Source organism: Carlito syrichta, unplaced genomic scaffold (genome assembly GCF_000164805.1).
Source record: "Carlito syrichta isolate Samal-C Ts95f unplaced genomic scaffold, Tarsius_syrichta-2.0.1 Scaffold302582, whole genome shotgun sequence".
Lineage (NCBI taxonomy): Eukaryota > Metazoa > Chordata > Mammalia > Primates > Tarsiidae > Carlito > Carlito syrichta.
The window spans coordinates 574564-591675 of NW_007246678.1; the positions used below are offsets into that span (position 1 = coordinate 574564).

The window sequence follows — 17112 nt, forward strand, 5'->3', positions numbered from 1 at the left end:
GATTCATGCCTGTAGTTCCAGCTACTTGGAAGGCTGAGATGGAAGGATCGCCGGAGCCCAGCAGGTAGAGGCTGCGGTGGCCGGGAGCGGCCACTGCACTCCAGTCTGGGTGACAGAGTGAGACTCCAACTCAAAAAAACAAAAACAAAAACAAACAAACAAACAAAAAGAATTGTAAATATAAACGGGTTAATCAAAGGATGAAAAGCACTGGAGGGCTACCGGCAATATGAATTCCTATATAACATTATATTCACAGAAACGAACTTAGATCTTAAAAGCAGTAAGAGAGAAAAAGGTAGATTAACCATAAAGAAACAAATTAGATTGACAAAATACTTCTTAATTAGAAAAAGGGGGGAAGGGGAGAAGAAGCCAGGAAATAGTAAAGTAATATCTTCAAAATTATAAAGTAATATTCAAACTACCTTCATAAAATTAATAAAAGACCACAAATTTAGAATTATAACAGGGAGACAAATTTTGTTAAAATATAGGCATAGCTAAAACATAAGATGTTTGTTATACTTATTTTCTTTTCTCTTGGACCCTTCTCTCTCCATGCATGTCCTAGCCCCAAGGACTGCCTCCAAGTTCTTAGACTGCCTCCAGGAACTTATTTTTTCATGCAGGCCTTCTGGGATCCTAAGGTCTTGCTGACCTCCTTGATGGTAAATTCTGGTAAGGTATAGGCTTCACTAAACATCAATTACTTATTGTTCAGGAGACATCTAGTCAGTGATCACACACTTGTAACTTCCTTAATTGCTCCTATAACCTAAGACTGCTATTTGAGATAGATATTTCTCAGACTCTCTATTCTGGCAGACCATCTGACACTACTGGACCCATGAATCCCACCCAGACACTGAGTCAGCACATGAAGACAATCTCAACACCTCTATGATTTCACCTCCAACCAATCAATGATCCCAATTTCTTAGCCCTCTGACCACCAAATTACCCTTAAAATCCCTAGTCTCTGAGTTTTCAAGCAAATTAGATTTGAGAACTATCTCCCATCCTCTGGCTTGGCTGGCTTGTGATCAATTATTAAACTCCCTACTACAGCAACTGCTGTCTCAGTGTATCAGCTTTTCTGTGCAGCAGACATAAAAACATGGGAGGCTGTAACAATGCCTTACAATTTTTAAGAGAAAGTAAATGTCAAACTAGAACTGAAGATTTGGCAAAGCTAGTCACAAAAAATAAGAGTAAAGATACTGTCACATCAAAAGATAAAACAAAACCTTCTAAGTTCATCCCAAACTAATATCACTAAAGGAATTATTAGAAGATACATCTGAAGAAGAAAAAAATAATCTTAGAATTGAGGTCTAAGTTGTAAGGTAGAATGGCAAGCAAGGCAACTGGTAAATACAAGAAAATCTAAAAATAATACTGTATAAATAAAACAATACTACTAATAATATCTAATCTGTAGGGTTAAAAATCAAGAAAAGATAATGGATAACTACATGGTAGATGGAAGATTTAAGTGTTTCAAATAGAAGTCAATACTTCAATTTCTAATTTCTTTGCCATGATATCACAATAAATAATGTTTCATATGTGACTTACATTAAAATAGGAAATCAGATTTTCTGATGGTTGATCACTTGCTGAATTTAAAATCATCATTAATTGCTGGATAGTATTCATAACAGTCCTAGAAGGAAAAAAAATAGGAAGAAGTGTTAAGCAATGAAGGGGAGAAAAAAAAAAGGAAATGTATCTATCTCCCAAGTCAAAAGTATCTTCAGACACACTGTCTTTAATTTATCTTTTAAAAATTCCCTGAAATAAAACCACAATTTAAAAAAGCCCTTCTAAACCACTGTGATTTATAAGGATTACATTTTACTTATATCTTCAAGAAAATATATTCACAATCAGTATGTTTTTAATTATAGAACTGATGAACTAATTATTTACTAATAAAACCACATATCAATAAAATATAAATTGTTTAAACTAATGACATTATTTTGGGGGAAAACAAATTGGCATCAAAACAGTATCCTCTCAATAAAACATTATTACAATGAAATATTGAACACTTTCAAGTAAAGATAGTAAGATATTTAGTAACTCAAAGAATTTTATCATAGAAATCTTCAAGAAAAAAGGATATGGAGGTCTTGGATAATTTTAAAAGTCAACACTGTTAAAGCAGAAAACTAGGTCAATCTCTTTAATTCTATAATTTGTGTGTGTGTGTGTTACAGTAAATATTAATATTCGAATTTTGGAGTAGCAATACATTTGAGACAGTAATAATGTAAAGAACTGTAGAACATTTAGGGCTGAAAGGGTCCTTAATTATTATTTAGGACAATATGCTCAGTGTTCTCAGCCAAGCCTGTCTAAACTGATCTCTACACTTTCTCACCTTTCAAATATATTGTCATGTAGCTTTTATGTTTGCTAATCATATGTAAACTACAGTGACTAAATCCACAAATGACCAACTGGAAAAGCCAAAAGACTGTTCTCATTTGCTCTGATACATGACTTCCTTGAAGCATTTGATACTTTTTTTTTCTTTTTCTAGAGGCAGGGTCTCATTCTCTCACCCAGTGCAGTGTCACCCAGTGCAGCAGTATGATCCTGACTCATTGCAGCCTTGATCTCCTGGGCTTAGGCAATCCTTCTGCCTCAGCCTCTTGAGTAGCTGGGACTACAGACATGTGCCACCACACCCAACCAAGTTTTATATTTCTTGTAGAGACGAGGTCTCACTATGTTGCCCAGGCTGGGCATCTGACACTTGTAAACACTTTTTTTTTTAATTGAAACTCCCTCCCTCTCTTGTCTTTCTTGGCTTCACTCTCTGGGCTCCCCAACCACGCCTTCTTATTCTCCAGATTCTAATTTCTATCTAGTCCTTACATGCTAGCATTCTTTAGGGTTCAGCCCTTAGTCACCAATTCTTGCCATTATGAACGCTGACTTCAGGAAATCTCCATTTATTTTTTATGTTTTAGCTTCCCCTTGATGATTCTGAAATCTGTAAGATCCTTCTGTCCTACCTACTGCTTACTAGATATCATCTTCATAAATGCCTCAATAACAATATTCTAAATACAAATTCATCAAATCTTTATCAAACCTGTCCTTACTCCTTCATTCCTACCACTACTCTATTGGCTAAGATCTTCAAAATCTCTCAATTGAACTACTGCAACAGACCAGTCCAGAGATTTTCACTTATTGTGTCTGTGGTAGTAAAGCCTAGGTATGTGTACTTTGAAAAGAATTCCTCAGGTTATTCTAATCTGCGCCCCTGGTTAAGAACCACTAAGACAGACTGACAGATCTATTTCTTACTTTGTCTTGTCTTCCTCAGTCCATGCCCTCACAAACTACTAACTTTTTTTTTCTGTAAACTTACAAAAATCAAGGCTGATTTTATCCTCACCCTTTCTTAACACCCATTTTTAACACAGGCTATATCATGCACATGCTACAGTCCAAATCTGTGTGGTATATAAGGACCTTCATGTCTGGTATCCACCCTTCTTTCCTGCTATTCCATTCTCTCACTTTATAGTCGATCAATATAGAGCTGCTAAGAGTTCCCCAGAAACACTGTGTTGTGTATACTACATATTTATTCTTCAATCCTAAATTCCTTAGAATCTCCAAAGTGATGTCTTTCTGTTTGCTAATAAGTTGAATGATGGCTGGCAGCCCTTAGGAATCGTCAGTATTCCTAAGGGATGGTTACTGGAAAGACCAAGGCAGGATTAGAGGGCTGAGACTTTCAGCTCCCTCCCTCTCCCCACCCAGCCTCTGGGGAGGGGAGAGAGGTGGAAGGTTAACTTCACAATCAATGGCCAATGACTTATTTAATTGTGCCTATGTAATGAAGCTTCCATTAAAAAAAACCAAAAGGACAGGGTCTGGAGAGCTCCCAGATAGTTGAACACATGTATGTTCCTAGACAAGTGACGACCCCAATGAGGGCACGGAAGCTCCATGCCCCTTCCTACATACCTCACCCTAAGCATCTCTTCATCTGTATCCTTTGTGACACCCTTTATAATAAACTAGTAAAAGTGTTTCCCTGAGTTCTGTGAGCCACTTTAGCAAATTAATCAAACCCAAGAAGGGTTGTGGGACCACAAACTTGAAGTTGGTCAGTCAGAAGTTCTGGAGGCCTGGACTTGTGACTGGTGTCTGAAGGAAGGACAGTCTTGGAAATCAATCCTTCAACCTGTGGGATCTGATGCTATCTCCAGGTAGATACTGTTGGAATTGATACAGAGGACAATCAGCTGGTGCTCACTATAGAAATGACTGCATGTTTGTTGGTTAGGAGAAATCCCCCACAAGTGGTCACAGAGGGCTTCTGTGTTAACTGTTATTGATGATGTGAGAGCAGAAGAATAAATGTGTTGTTTCACACTTCATCCTTTTGTACATGTTGTTTTCACTCCCTAAAATCCTTGTTCTGTGGCACAGAACTTTACATGTCAAAATTCAGTTCAGACATAGCTTTACTAAGATCTCATTAACTTGTCCATAAGTCTATTACCATACTTACATGAAAATGTATTTGCTTATAAACCTATACAGTCACTTGAAATATATTACTGATTGCTTTCTATGTACCAATATTTCTATGATAAGTACTAAATATTATATGGTAAACAAAAAAGTCACTGTCCATGTGATATGGAATTTAAAAACTATTATAGGTATTAGTAAAAAAACAAGCAAGCACACAAATGAATTTATCAATATAAACTGTGATACATGTTATAAAGGGATAGAACAGGATGCTATGAGAAAGAACAATAAAGGAAAATACTTCACAGAGAAATATCTTTTAAAAAGCAATATTTGTGCGGAATGAAGAGTATCAGTTGCTAATAAACCCACGGAAAGAAAAGAAGGAAGAGTTTCAACAAAGGGAATACCAGGTGTGAAGGTTTTCAAGTACCAAAGAACTTGGAGAGTCTAAGAAACTGAAAGAAGGCCAATGTGTGGTTAATGGAGAGTAAGCAAGAAAACAAGAAGAGGTTGGAGAGACAGCAGAAGCCAGATCATAGAAGGTCTTGCAGGTAATGTTAAGGAGTTTGTGTTGTATTACCAATGCAACGGGAAGCAATCAGAGGTTTTTAACAGCAGGATGAACATAATCTGATGCACATTTCTAGGATACTATTCTGGAGGCTCTCTTCAGAATAGATTTTATGATGGGGAGAGAGGAACAGTGATGAAAATAGAAGCAGCAAGATCAGTGAGTAGGCTACTGCAAAAAAATCCAGGAGAAAGAAAAATGTCTTGGACAAGGGTGTTAAGGGTAGAAACAGAGAAAAGTGATGGGCTCAGGAAATATTCTGGAAGTAGAGTCAACAAGATTGATAACATATTTAGATGTAGGAAATGGGTAAGGAAGAGGACATAAAATATCTTCCTTATAATGTTGTATGCAGAACAAATACTTTTTTCCCCTTTTGTTTACTGAAGTGAAATACATTCCTATTTTAGATTATGTTCCTTGAGGATAGACAGAACTAGGTCTAGTAATCATATCGTCAGCAATTAGTAAAATACCTGACACACAAAGAGGACTCACTATATATATTTGTTGTATGTATGCATAAATATGTAATGAAACAAGTGAACCTGAAGCACTATAAAACACTGAATAAACAATTACAATGAACATCAAAAGTAGGAAAAAATCATACCTAACTGGAGTGTGTGGAGGAATCACATTCATTTCTTCAACAGGGTTATTTTTTTGTGGTGTTGTCTGCATTTCAAAACTAAATAAAAATAAGCAAAGTTATTTATACTGAAAATTTATAATTTGTGCTTTATACATCAAAAAAAGTAGTATAATACTTTCTGTTGCCTTACCACAACACACAAAATGGTAAATCAACTACAGAAGCAATAGGAAGTAAATGGCCCAGCTGCTGCTTAAATAAATAATTTTTTTTCACCACTGTTTTTTAGGTGTGGGTCTCTTTCCTATGTTCATGACAAAGAGGTTCAATGATCATTAAGTTTTTTTTTAAGTTAATAACCAGGGTGCTCAGTATTAAAAAAAATCAAAGCTCACATTTTTCAATGCATTGTCTAAAAACTTTGTTTCCACTTAAATAAAACTAAAAACATTTTACTGTGTTTAATTTCCAAATTATGTATAATACCTTCAGTTTCATATTGAAAGATGTCATGCTAAAGACACAAAATTAACCTGACTTATGATCAGTTATAAATGTTTTTTTTTTTTTGAGTTGGAGTCTCACTCTGTTGCTCAGACTGGAGTGAGGTGGCTGCTCCCGGCCACCGCAGCCTCGACCTGCTGGGCTCCGGCGATCCTTCCACCTCAGCCTTCCGAGTAGCCGGAATTACAGGCATGCGCTACCACACCCGGCTGATTTTTTGATTTATTGTAGAGATGAGGTCTCGCTGCCCAGGCGGGTCTCGAACCCACGGGCTCAGGCAATCCACTCACCTCGGCATCCCAAAGGCGCGGGATTACAGGCTGAGCCACCGAGCTCGGCTATAATTTACATGATAATTCAAGAGAATATACTTTTGTATTAATTCTTTAAAAAAAAAATGAAGCAGGCAGGCAACACTAGATGAAAGGATGAAAAAAATGACAGCAACTACTACCTGAATAAACTCATTATTTCAATCAGTTTCTTTTGGTGCATGTTTTTAAAATTATATCCAGCTAATTAGAAAAAAAAATTGTTACAGAACACAATTCACATGAATATGTTTGTAAATAAATTATGTACTTAAAATACAGTTAAGCTTTTCTTTATATAAAGTCATTTTAAAGTAACTTATTATAAGTGATCGTTAAAGGTCACTAAGTTATGCAAAAACCTATATCAACCTATATCAAAAGCATATCTATAAATAAAAAATATCATGTGCAATACCTGTCTATAGAATCAGTCTGAAGAGTTTTATCATGATCTAAAAACAATCTTGCATCTAGATCTTTGTTTTTCAGATAAATTTCTTCATAGCGTTTAGACAGACTTTCAACCTCAAAAGAAAAAACACTGATGATTATCCTTTTCATGTCATTACATTTCTCAGCACACAGAGGCACAGATTCAATTAAATAATTTTTGTACAGCATAAATTTAATTTTATGACATACACTGAGTTCACATGCAATACAAATAAGACTTATTTAAAAGTGAAGTATAGAAAATTGCAATATTTTTTCAACTCCCATTTTAGGTCTATTTTATGCATGCTCCCCATTTCTGAGAATTTTATGAGAAAAAAAGATTGCCAACACCACAAAACAGTACTTAAGACAAAAATATGTATTATTATAACCACTTTGTTTCAAAGATTTTCCAAACATTCCACAGATCCTTAATCTTTAGTCTTGTACTATATTATCAATATAAAATTTTTTTCCAAACACTGTAGCAAAGTTTCTTGAGTACTGATTGATTCTGCCAATTTTTCTAAACCCTTCTGGTTCACTCCACCTCCCTTCAGTTAAGTATTTTGGACAAAACAATTAGCTCACTAAGTTAGTCCAGTTAACACACTTGCACAATTTATTTCCAATCTTAGACATTTTTTTAAATTGCTGGAATCTGTAAGTCTTTTGTCATTTCTGATCCATAATTTTCTAATCACACTTTAAAAACCAATGCCCAATAGAAACTATTGGCATGCCTTCTAATATGACTTTTTAAGTCAGTGATTCTGACCTAGGAGAACTAAAGTTATATTCTAAAAGGAGTGATAGGAAGAAACTCAATTAAATGTAAACTTTTTATGAGTCTGCATAACTGTATTAGGTAGAATAGTCATTCATGTTTAAGTTTAATCATTGTTCTTGCCCTACCTCAGTGAAGCACTAATTATCAATCACTACTGATTTGCAGCCGCATGTAAAATACTGGAGAAAATACAAAGTTTCTCTTAAGATTTCTATTAAAACTGTAGGTAATCATTTTTAAGAAAAAAAGGTTACAAAAGATTTTAGAATTGTGAACAGCATATTTTTCGGTACCTAAGCTGGTAATAAGACTCACTAATACATTTGGTCCCTTGTATCTTCCGAACCACATTTTACCGCTCTTCCATCCTGTTTCCCCACATTAATAAATTACTTGGAAGTTCACTGAAAAGACCATACTATTATACAAGGTCTGGCAATTAAGTTCGTGAACTCATCCTACAAAAAGTGCTACATACCTTATTGTTGAATATCACTATGGTCAACTTTGAAGTATTTCCCTTGGGAAGCTATGCACTGATGCCAGCACGTAGTCCACCCATCAAAGCAATTTTGGAACTCTTTTTCTGGAATGGCCAACAGGGCTGTCCTGAATGTCATCAAAATATCTTCCTTTCAATACTTCCTTTATCTTTGTGTAAAGAAAAAAGTCACTGGGGGCCAGATCAGGTGAGTAGGGAAGGTGTTCCAATACAGTTATTTGTTTACTGGCTAAAAAAATCCCTCACAGTGCTGTGTGAGCTGCTTGAGCTGATGCATTGTCATGATGTGACAATTTCTTAGGGATCATTTTTGAGCACACCTTTCTCATGCCAAGATTTTCAGTTAAGATTTTCCTGTTTCTCCATCAATGTTTATCTGGTCTGCTATGCTTCTCACAGTTAGCTGATAATTTTGACGTACAATTCAACGAATTTCTGCAAAGTTTTTGTCAGTTCTGCTCATTACTGGTCATCCTGACCTCTCTTCTTCAATGACACTTTCTGTCCCCTCAGAAAAATATTTAATATGTTTGTTCACTGCCATTTTATTCATGGCATTATCCCCATAAGACTAACGTGTCCCTTATTTCACTGCCACTCTTGCCAAGTTTAACAAGAAATTTAATGTTTATTCATTGCTCTAATTCAAACTCCGACATTCTCATGACAATAGCTCTGATAGCCATTCCAGAAAAAAAAATTCCAAAATTGCTTTGAGGAGTGGACTAGGTGCTGGCATCGGTGCATAACTTCCCAAGGGGAGTTCTTTGAAGGTGACTGTAGGATATTCATGAAGTATGTAGCACTTTTCCTAGGATGAGTTCACAAACTTTATGGTCAGATGTCATATATCAATGTGCCCTGCCCTTGGAAATGTCATGTCTCTAGGCTTACGCAATTCAGAAGTCACATCACATCCAAACTATTTTCTACAAAACCTATCTGTTCCACTTTGAGTTAGGTAGCACTCCTCTGAGATATCACAGAATTCTGTGCAAACTTCTGTAAGACTCTTGCATAATGTACTATTTCTTTGTCTGCCTCTCCCACTAGCACATTAAGGATAGTGACTGAGAGTGAAATCTCTGTATCTAACACAATGACGGTCACATATTAAGCACTCAAAAAAATTTGTTGAATTAATAAATTAATTAATTCAAGAACTAGCTAACAATCAGGTAACAGAATTAGCAGTATAGCTATTTGATGTCATGCCTTTTGGTCTTGGTGACAAATAAATACTAGGTGCTTCTAAAACACAGTTTTTGCTCCTCATTCTTTATCACAGCATCCTTTTCTCCACATATTTCACCTTTCCACCTAAAGCTCTCAGTCATTCTGTACTCATTAAAAAGATATTTGTGGCAAAATGTGAAACAAAATAGAGGTAAAGTGGTCACTAAGGTAAAACATTTCTACAACATAATCGCAGTCACTTCAATTTTTTCATTTTCAATTATATAGTATGTCGTTTCTTAAAATGCTCAAAAGAGATGTTCTACAATACAGCAATGCTATTAAACATGAATCTGATATTTAAGAATACATACCAAAGCAAATAATCAAATTTAATTGTGTAAATTTAGATATGGCATTTAGAAATTTAAAAGTCTACATTTTGATTTTTAAAAAATCTCAGTACAAATCAGTTTCTAGTATAAATCACAAGACGATGCCTGTTTATACATCTGAGTATAATTCAAAAGTTTGTTTTGTTACTATACAAAAATTGGTTTCACCACAATTCTACTTAGTTAGATTTCATTTCTTTGGCAAAAAAAAAAAAAAATGATATTCAGTAAACTGATCTTAAGATATTTAGGCAACTATTCCTTCTCAACGTCTTAAAACGTACTTTTCATTAAATTGTCTTTCACATTACCTCTGGAAGTCCATTGGAAGTTACAATTCCAAGAGAATTCATAAAAGGTATAAAATTTTTGAAATAAACATTTTTCACCTGAAAAAGATGAAATTACAACATGACCATTAAAATTTAAAACAAAACAAAACCTAATCTCTGTTGCTATTGTGCTAGAATGAAAGTGTTAACTGACATTTGATCAATGATATCCTTTCAAGTTAGTGTGATATTTATAGTTAATTCAATTATTTATTTTTTAATATATATGAGGCAGGTTTCAGGCAATAAAATGAAGTGGGAAAATGTCAATGAAATGGGATTTATGGGAAGAAAACCCATTGAAATCAACTTAAGAATGCTACCTTTAACAAATGATAAAAAGATAGGATACTAAAAACAATCAAGCAATTTGACCAAAGTTGTACAGCTAGAAAGTGGGAGAGTTGGAATTAAAATCCAATCTGTCCATCATCAAAGCCAAGATCTTTTTACTTCTCTACACTGCTTCTGATTTCTCCCCAAAACGTATTTCTAGGTCACTTCACACAGGTCATCTGATACCTGCTCAGGGAATATCAAGTCAATTTCTTAAGCATAAATTTAAGGAAATACTTTCACACACAAAATTAATGTCCAATAATTAATTTCCAAATAAAAATGTTCTGTGGGATTATGCATTGTTTCATGAAAAAGTACCCTACAGTTAATATGACTTAAAAAAAAAACCACACTCAGAAAACCTGGAGTTATATTCCTATTTTATAGTTGCAATGTATTATAGAATTTTAAGCAGCTTGCTTTTTTCTATCTTCCTTTTTCAAACTTGGTGTCTACCTTAATTGAGAATAATTTATTATCAGTTCTTAACTTCTACTTTCCAAATAAGTTGGAAGAATTAAGTCTCTGAAATACTTATTAGTTTTGTTTTCTAATTAACTCCCACTTACCTAAAATATTTATAAGATGAGTAGTTCTAATTGATCAATTATCCAATAGTTATATAACCATAAATGCAATATATAGATAATTTTCAATGAATTAAAATATCACTAAAGCTTTTAATTGACTATACTTTAAAAATCATAACTCTAAAGATTCTAAATTCTAAGAAATTATTTAAAATGAAAAGTTAAAAAAAGACTTATTCCTAATTTTAAAAATGAAATTTTTACAAGTAGTTCTGAAATCTAGATAATTAACAACAGGAATCAGAGAACTGAATTTACTACTGTTCATTATTTTGTGACAGCAGAACTGGAATAAAAGGAAGCATTTCAACTATATGGCCACTTGTTTACAAAGATAAGTAATGATTTTAGAAAAGAAAGCATATATGCATATGTGTGTATGTATATATAGATACACATATAGTAAATACATGCATATACAATTGATTCCTGAACAATTCGAGGTTGAGAGATACAGTCAAAAATCTCTGTATAGTAAAAAATCTACATATAACTTCGTTATTTCTTTATATTTACACTTTTAGAGTCAGGGTCTCTCTGTATCACCAGGTTAGAGTGCAGTGGCTATCCAGAGGTGCAATCACTGAACACTATTGCCTCAAACTCTTGTATGGCCTGACGTTGAAGGCACAGGTTATGGTTCCTTGCTGGATTCAACTCTATCCATCCTCTTGAAAAATGCATGCCGTGTCTTTGAAAGTTCGCAACCTGAGAGTTCATATGTAGAAGACTATATTTTGTAGGTCACATGTATTATATATGGCATTCTTACAATAAAGTAAGGTAGAGAAAATAAAATGCTTGCTGTTGTTGTTGTTGCTGTTGTTGTTGCAGTTGTTTAAGATAGGGTCTTACTCTGTTGCCCAGGCTGGAGTGCTGTGGCACAATCCCTGCTCATTTTAGTCTCAACCTCCTGGAATCAGGTGATCTTTCCCCCTTAACATCCCAAGTAGCTGAGACTACAGTCATGTGCTACCACACCTGGCTATTTTTTTTTTTTTTTAATTTTCTGTAGAGACAAGGTCTCACTATGTTGCCCAGGCTGGTCTCTAACTCCTAGACTCAAGCAATCCTCCTACCTTAGCCTCTCAAAGTGTTAGGATCACAGGCATGAGCCACCAAAACTGACAGAGAAAATAAAATGTTATCAAGAAAATTATAAGGAAGAGAAAATACATTTAAAGTAAGTTTATGTTGTCTGTTAACAAGATGAATTATCTATCTAAAATGGCAGGCAACTGTAGCTACAGTCCTCAATTTATGATACCTATCAAGCAATTAACTTTTTCTTGCAATGTTATGATTTTTCTGCTAGGGAGCACCTCTGACATCTCTAGTGGCATTCTCTGTATGCCACAGTGTTATTCAAGGCCTATGGTAGTGCACTAAACATGAGGAAAAATATGTGAGAGCCTCCAGAGATTACTTTTTATTGTAATATGCAATTTACTGGAGAGACAAATGCTCACACAGAGATGATTAGTGTCACATGAAGTTTTAAGCAAATACTCAAAGATTTGAGTTCACTGCAATAGCAACAGGAGGTAGCACAAAATTATTACAGTAGTACAATATGGACTACAGTTAATTTTATGCAGTTTTAATACTGTATCTTTACTTTTGTTTATATTTCTCTCAATTGCAAAAGGCACAATGTCTGCATTTGTGTGCGTAAGTTTTGATACATTTTAACTTTCTATAATAGATTTGTATATATTTTACTGTAAATGATACAATAGACTAGTATCTACATCTATTTTATGCATTCAAGATATACCTAACTTTTTCTCAAGTTTTTCACTATTTCTAGGCTACACGATTATCTCCAAGTTTTTTCAAATTGTCACAAGTCTCCAAATAATCTTCCAATATATCTATTGGAAAAAAAAATCCAAGCATAAGTGGACCAGTGCAATTCAAACCCATGCTGGTCAAGAGTCAACTGTATATTTGTGGAAATTAATGAGCCGCAGTGCTAAAACCCAGAAACCGTGATAAATCATTCTAATACTTCTTTTAACTAGATTTTGGGACCATACCCTCACTCCTTACCAGAGCTGACAGAGATGTAACATTTTTTACTGCTATCTGGTGGTAGTAAATTGTGGACAATATAACAAACTATGAGAAAAATATCATGGTAAAGTGAAAGGAGCACAAGTACCAGATGTCTCACATCTTGTATAGACTCTGTTAATAATGAGCTATCAGTCTCTGAAAGCTTGTTTACTCATTATGAAAAGATGATTGAGTATACTATTTCCTTCTAATTATAACATTCCAGATTCTATGAACAGGATAAAGAATTCCTGGATGTTCACGTATATTCTCTACCAGCCATTAATATCTTGTGCAATATTGAGGAAGAATAATTATAGAAGGCTGAACAGAAGTTTAATGTTGGTGTCACATATCACTCAACCAAAACACTACAGTTTGCTTGGCAGTGTACTTTAAAACTTTAGGGTATCAAAAACCTCAGAGGAATCAAAGAACAAATACATTTGAAAATTATTGCCTTGATGATATACATTTCAGTGATTCCAAAGCGAGGGAGTTACTCTCATTAAAATCAAAGTAACCAAATATAAAAAATAACTTTTTTCTAACTATTTTGCTACCGCACAAAAGAATTGGCACTAATTACAAAAAGCACGCTCATCACTAAAGAAGTATGCATTGTTAGGAAGAACTTACATCTAAATCTACTTTATAACTATTTTAAAGAAATCATGAAGTTAATTACCTCATCTATATTACATTCATGCTCTTTACAGAGAACTTCAATAATTCTTGTATCGTTTTCTAGTTGTTTTGCTATCCGTGCACTCCTGTTCTGACCTCGCCTGGGTGTTCGAGGTGAACCATTAATGGGTATTACAGCTGCCTCTGTAAAAATGGTATGTTAGATAAGAACAACTGAATATTCCATCATATAAAATAATAAAGTATTCTAATTATAATTCAGAAGGTCAGAAATAATCTTAGTAACATTCTACTTTTATTTATTAGGCTTCATTAGAAGGACAACAATTTCATCTACTTATGGAATATCTATTGTCAGTTTTTGCCATCTCCATTCTCTTCTGCACCCCCAAAAGCCAGAAAGAGCTGTAAAATAATTTTAGTCACATAAACAAATACAAGAGAAGGCAGAGAAACAGCATACTTATAAACTAATTCTAAGTGTATCCTACTCAGTCTACAAGAGTAAAAAATGTTTTCTATCATAGAGTCTAAAAAATAACAAGCAAATATGTATGGATTCAATTTGTAGATCTGGTGTAATAACAAATTTTAAAAGCTTTAGCAGATTATAATGCTTTTCAAAGACAGGTTTGCAAATATAACAATGTGATAATAAACTGTGATTAACAAAAAAAAACCCTGGATTATTCTGAGCATCCCCAATTCAAAATAAATATAGGGTCATAACCTATATGATAATATATACATATGCAAATATAAAAAGTATTTACTGCCTCTAGATTCAACCAACAACTCACAAGAAATTCAGAGGATAAAGGAATATGTTAAACTATAGCACAGAACATAATCAGCAAAAATCAGACTGTGGGAAACACAACAAGACAAAACAATCTGATTATTTAACAAATTATTTTTTAAAAAAGAGAAAGAGATGGAAGAGGAACTTCTAAACAAGTTTTTAAAACATCTCAACCAATCACCGAGTGAAGATCTTATTTAGATTCTGATTTACTCAGAATCAGAGAAATGTTTAGAGATTGAGGAATATTTGAAGTATATTTATTGTTTTCTATATATAATTTAAAAAATTTATCCCTCTGCTTTGCATGTGGTTTCTACTAAATGCAAGTTTCTGCCTTCTCCACCAAATCAAGTTCAATATATTTTCACAATTCTGCTCTAGACTTCATGTTTCCATTAAGTTATTTTTTAAAAAATCAGTGAGGCTTCAGCCTCTTAGCCACTTCAACAATACTTTGAAACTCCATGTTTTGATCTTTTGTCTATTATTTTTAGTATTATTATTAATACGTTTATCATTTTAGAAAAAAAAATCAGTCCAGTCCTAGTTGTTTACATTTTTCTGTAGTATAACAGTGATTTTGAAATCCTGCTCCTGATATCACAAAGGAAGCAATTCTAAGCTAAGAGAAATATACTGTACTCACCCTTGCTTAATGCTATATAATTATATTAGCAATAGTTATTTCTATTTAAATATACGTCCCAGCTCATCACCCACTGAAATAGTATCAATTACAGTCTACATAAAAGCTATTAGTCACATAGTTATTACAGCATCCAACAGTAATAAAAACTTAGTTAAGTTGTTCCTACAGAGTGGGCCATTCTTTCTCATGTAGTTTCATTAATCTCTTTCTCACTTCATGCTTTCCTTTGCTGGGAATGCCCTTCCCAACATCCTTATTGAAAATGTCAAGCTGGGCTCGGTGGCTCAGCCTGTAATCCTGCACTTTGGGAGGCTGAGGTGAGTGGACTGCCTGAGCCCGCGGGTTTGAGACCCACCTGGGCAACTTGGCAAGACCTCATCTCTATAATAAATTAAAAAATCATCCGGGTGTGGTAGCACGTGCCTGTAATTCCAGCTACTCGGAAGGCTGAGGCGGAAGGATTGCCAGAGCCCAGCAGGTTGAGGCTGCAGTGGCTGGGAGCGGTCACTGCATTCTAGTCTGGGTGACAGAGTGAGACTCCAACTCAAAAAAAAAAAAAAAAAAGCAAAAAGAAAATGCCTTCCTCCAATCCTAACCACACTTCAACACTCATTTCAAATACCACCACTTTTTAATGGTATGCTGTGGTCTTCCACAGCTAGGAAAATTTTCTTCTTCTTGATTTCCTATAGCATTTAATGCATTTTGACCCAGACCACTTTCTACCATACATTCTAATCTTGTTTACTTACATGTGTTATCTTTCCTTCTATAATCTACACTGCTTGGGCAAACTTCTTGTCTGATTTATTTTTTATCATCCTCTTAGCTTTAGAACCATATTTGGTACCCACTAGATATTCAATAAACTGCTGAATGACAAAGTAGGAGGGGCATAAATTATTTAAAATACTTACTATATGGTTCTTTGAGCAATGCAGGAGGTGAAAGTTTGATAAAATAGTCAAGGACACAGAGCATTAACTGAAATGAGATCACCAGATCATCTTCCATTTGTAATACTTGTCCTGAAAATGAAAAAGCTTCATCTTTTTAAAGCAAGTTAGAGATTCAGGTCTATATATCAGAAAAAATTGTGGGTATGAGTGAAACAACATAATCATTCATTCAACAATAATTAAAGGCATGGAAGATTTTCTTTTTTCTGTTAAAAAAAAATTCAAAGTTTTACATTCTAAAAAGTATAAATTATTGATAAAATATATAAAGTTATGAAGCTATAAATGAAGTATAAGTATACTCAGAGTTTTACACTTAAGTATTATTATAATTCATTCCTCATGTCTAAAATCATTTTGAATTTTGCTCAAATGTGTTGAGAGTTATAGAATTTATTACTTCTGAAAAAGATTTTGAAGTACAATAAATATTCATCTTCAATTCTAATTGTGTATGAAACCTTAAATTGTTTTATTTTAATCCTCCTCCAAAATATTAAATAACCAAAACCATTAAAAAGAACAAAATTAGTATATAACTGTAAAGTCATCTATAAAATAATTATTTTACACAAAATCTTTAAAGTTGATACAGTATACATATACACAACTATGAGAGAATGAATATTATGAGAAAATAAATGCACATAACAGATATCTAAGAAAACAAATAGTGTAGCTACATAAAATATACAAATCATGATCAAACACAGTTATTATATATTTGCTTATAGCTCTATACTATGCATTATTTTTTAAAAAGAAGTCCAATTTGATTCATTTTGTCTTCTGAGTATCTGACTACTAAATCAGCAATAATCTTAACAAATACTGAAAGTGCAGAAACGATGTGAGAAAACAGGTAAGCAAGCATCAGGTAGAAGTTTTAAATCCATAGGTATAGTGCAAAAAATATCTTTGCAATGTACTCA

At 33.8% G+C, this 17112-nt stretch overlaps 1 protein-coding gene across 1 annotated transcript in view; it reads right to left on the bottom strand.

The window, feature by feature from the left end:
- The window catches only part of RB1 (RB transcriptional corepressor 1), a 173862-nt gene that overhangs the window by 95002 nt on the left and 61748 nt on the right, over positions 1-17112 (bottom strand). The window contains exons 7-12 of the mRNA XM_008056952.2: positions 16139-16249; positions 13808-13950; positions 10112-10189; positions 6918-7027; positions 5703-5780; positions 1582-1669 (exon numbers count right to left, since the gene is read on the bottom strand). Coding sequence (XP_008055143.1) covers positions 1582-1669; positions 5703-5780; positions 6918-7027; positions 10112-10189; positions 13808-13950; positions 16139-16249 — 608 coding nt within the window. The remainder of the gene's footprint in view (positions 1-1581; positions 1670-5702; positions 5781-6917; positions 7028-10111; positions 10190-13807; positions 13951-16138; positions 16250-17112) is intronic.